Source organism: Coffea arabica, chromosome 4e, assembly GCF_036785885.1.
Source record: "Coffea arabica cultivar ET-39 chromosome 4e, Coffea Arabica ET-39 HiFi, whole genome shotgun sequence".
Lineage (NCBI taxonomy): Eukaryota > Viridiplantae > Streptophyta > Magnoliopsida > Gentianales > Rubiaceae > Coffea > Coffea arabica.
Window position 1 is genome coordinate 47,096,965 of NC_092317.1, and position 3,754 is coordinate 47,100,718.

The 3,754-nt window shown below is 35.6% G+C and overlaps 1 protein-coding gene across 1 annotated transcript; it reads left to right on the top strand.

The window, feature by feature from the left end:
• Positions 1 to 638: 638 nt before the first annotated feature.
• On the top strand, positions 639 to 1,746 carry LOC113741102 (germin-like protein 1-1). The gene has a single exon (XM_027268586.2). The coding sequence runs from the start codon at positions 710 to 712 to the stop codon at positions 1,385 to 1,387; it is 678 nt and encodes a 225-aa protein (XP_027124387.1). The 5' UTR covers positions 639 to 709; the 3' UTR covers positions 1,388 to 1,746.
• The last annotated feature ends 2,008 nt before the right edge of the window (positions 1,747 to 3,754 follow it).

Genomic DNA, 3,754 nt, shown 5'->3' on the forward strand with positions numbered 1-3,754 from the left:
GAAAACTAAGAGTTGGATTGCTATAAGATATTTTCACAAAGAGAAATTAAAGGAGATTGCTTATTTGATATTTAGAAGTTATATATGAAATACTAATTCTATAACGAGGTTAATTTTGTACTAATTTTATATCATATGCTAATATAAGGAAACTAAGGATTAAATTGATAAATGACATGTTTTACAAAGAGAGATTAAACAAGATTTGTTAGTCGATTTTTGAAAGCGATCACAATGATAAACATGCTGAAGAGGATAAAGTGTAAATTTTTTATTTGAAAAAATTAAGGCTCCATGTACAGATTATAAAAAGTTTTGGGAGACCTATATAGATTTTAGAAAACCATTTTTTTTTTTTTAGTGGACGGCTGCCTGGCTGCCTCTGCCCACCTCCCCCAAATCCGCCCTGGTCAAAATTGAGGTGGCGCATTTGCAGATTGTTCCGATCCTCCTTTTTGGTCAACTAACAACCGCTCAGCACGGTACATGGACACATTTTGGTCCCCGTCCCCATCCACTAAGGCTGATCTCCATGCACCAGATTTGAAATTGAAGTTGCCCCAGTAGTACTAGGGCCAATGCATGAGTCTTCTTCTTCTATAAATACTCGTCCCTTGGGAAATAGCAACGTACCAGCTAATTCCTAGCAAGTATACAAACCTAATTAACTTCAGCTACTTACTTACCCTCTAGCTAGCAAATTGAAAACATGGCTTCCTACAATATTATTCACCTTGTCGTTTGCCTGACATTCTTGTCACTTCTGCAGCTACCAATGCCTTCACACTGTGCCGATCCTGGTCCATTGCAGGATTTCTGTGTTGCGGATTTGAGCTCCCCATTGCTTGTCAATGGCTTTCCGTGCAGAAAGCCGGAGACTGTAACTTCCAACGACTTCTTCTTTGATGGGCTGCAGAAAAGGGGAAGGGTGTTCAATCCCCTTAATGTGAACCTCACTGAAGTAGACGTCTTCGCATTTCCAGCGCTGAACACTTTGGGGGTGTCCATGAACCGAGTTGAATTTCTTCCCGAAGGAGAAAACCCACCCCACACCCACCCTCGTGCTAGCGAGTTGTCCCTGGTCACGGAGGGGAAACTGTTTGTGGGTTGGGTATCAACTCAATATATTCTGTACTGGAAAGTTCTGACCGCAGGAGAAGTGTTCGTGATTCCTCCAGGGTTAGTGCACTTTCAGCGTAATGTCGGGGAGGGGAACGCAGTATTTTATGCCTTCTTTAACAGTCAGAATCCAGGGATTTCGAAGATAGCCCCCACACTCTTTTATTCCACGCCTTTGATTCCAGATCAAGTGCTTACAACAGCATTCAATGTGAATCAAACTATCATCGACCTCATCAAGTCCGGGGCCTCTGTGCTGCTTCCATAAGCTCCAAATAATTAATTGTCGTTGGTTCTTATCATCTACCATAGAATCAGAATATTGAATAGCAGCAAGAATGGTACTCTGATCATTCACCCTACAGTCCGGTCTTTGCAATGTATAATCCATTTGCAGATGGATAAAATAAAACATCTCAGAAGTCAGTTGTTTGAAGTCATGAAATGATCCCTACTCTTAGAGTCTTTTTTTTTTTTTCTTTGAAAGTCATGAAATAATCCCTACTCTTAGAGAGTCTCACCACGTGAAAAATGTGGATGTATTTATAGTGAAGTTTGTATTTTTTTCCCTCAAAGATGGAATGAGTGTGCTTTACATCAAATGAACAAGTGTTACTTTTAATCTTCTTTGCATGAGATCTTAACAATTTATTGCTATATATATTAGTGCAAAAAAAAATCTGGATAGCTCTCAAACTATTAAGTTTGTTTGACTTTTACCCTCCAAGTATTAAGTGTATGCTTTTGCCTCTCGAATTTATAAAGGGTATATTCTCCACCTTTTTAACTAGAGATTATTTGAAAGACTTCCCGTGAGGTGCATGTTAATGTAACTTGGCACTATAAAGTTCTAAAAATATTACTAACCTCCACTTAATACCTTTTGTAACAATCTCATCCTTATATCATTAAAATATTGTAATAATAAACATTTAATGAGAGAGATATATTTTTCTTCCAATTCTACGTACCCTTTTGTGTTGTCTTATATTGAATTTTCTACCAATTTGATTATAATATAAGATTTACATGTTTTGCCCAAAAATTTTCTCTTGCATAATATTTGCCTAAAAATTGTTAAAATAGTGAAGATAATGTTGTCAATACATATGCTCTGATAGCAATGGTCTCATCTCACCGATATGAAAGTTAAGTGATATTTCTAGAATTCCAAAGATGCCAAGTGGTAGTACCATAAACTTCAACGGAGGTTTCTAAAATTATCTCTAATCAAAAGGGTAGAGAATACACCTTTTTACAAGTTTGCGGGGTAAAAGTATGTACTTAATAATTCAAGAGTGAAAAATTGACCAGTTATGTTGTTTGGGGGCCATTCTAATTTTTTGCCCTATAAATTATGTATTAGTGTCCCTTTATCTAAATTGTACTAATAAATTAAGGTACTAATCCATCGTGTTTTTATAGTCGGTAAATTACCTTCGGAGTTCCAAAATTGGTACCATTGATAACTTCCTCTTATCTATTTCAAATCTCAAATTGGTTTCTCAATAATATAAAGCGTCAAACTTTGATTCTTAAGTTAATTTTTACATTAAATAGGTCAAAATTTGCCATTGGATCCATCAATTTTAACTGTAGAAATAGATTTAAAGGATCAAAATTTAACACATTTTATTGTTAAGGATCAATTTAAAATTTGAAATAGATGAGGGATCACTCAAAGGTTGATGATTGTACCTAAATTTGACGCTTTTTCAAGTTCCAACATAGCAAGAGTGAACATGGTATCGTCTTGGCATAGCTCTCAAAAATACATCTACCTCAGTTATCCTGTATACTATATGGCTCCTGGTTTTTTGAATTATTGGAGCTGGCAGTTGGCCAATAGTATGTGACCAGTAGAAGATCTTGTTAGTCAAAACGTAAATCTGCAAGGGACGAAAACATGGTACATGTATCAAATCACGAAGAAAATTTTAGATGTAGTGCGGCCGCCGGGGCAACCATTTTTAAGATTTTGACAGGAAATCTGCGATAATTAGGTTTTGATTGTGATAGAACGATAGATATAGTGCTAGTGGAATTGGAATCATTCTAATTAAGACGATACAAGTAAAATTTTCATTTAATTTTGAGGTGTGACGTCCATATTTACCATGTCCTTTTTTATGTAGTAATTATACAACAATACCTAGGACGAAAAAACTCTGCAAGTGCAAAGTGCAAAACCATATGGAGAAGTATCACAATTCAAATGAGATAAAAGAAACACTCTATGAATCCCATGGCAAAATATATTTGATTCATTTAACATTCTATGAATCTATACAACTTTTATCGGATCGTCAATAGGTTATTTCTTGGTAGCAATTGTTACTACTGTATAGTTAATAGTTATGAGTATTGACACAGGATGGTGTCATTTAATTGTACCTGATTTTTTACTTGAGTTGGTTGTTTGCTTGCCTAAGTCATTTCTCTTTTCATATAGTGTTTCAAATGCTTCCTTGAGCGGTTATACACCTGACCTTTTCTATAATAACTACTAAAACCTTTGCTGCCTCTCCAGAAAAAGGCATCGTGAATTTTATACCCTTTCAGTGCCAAAGGGTAAAAATCTCATTTTAAATTTGTCCTTCAGTTGGAGGGAAAACCATCATGTGATGTAATATAT

What these genes read in the sequence shown, in the direction of transcription:
- LOC113741102 (XM_027268586.2), top strand. Translation starts at nt 710, where the DNA reads ATGGCTTCCTACAATATTATTCACCTTGTCGTTTGCCTGACATTCTTG.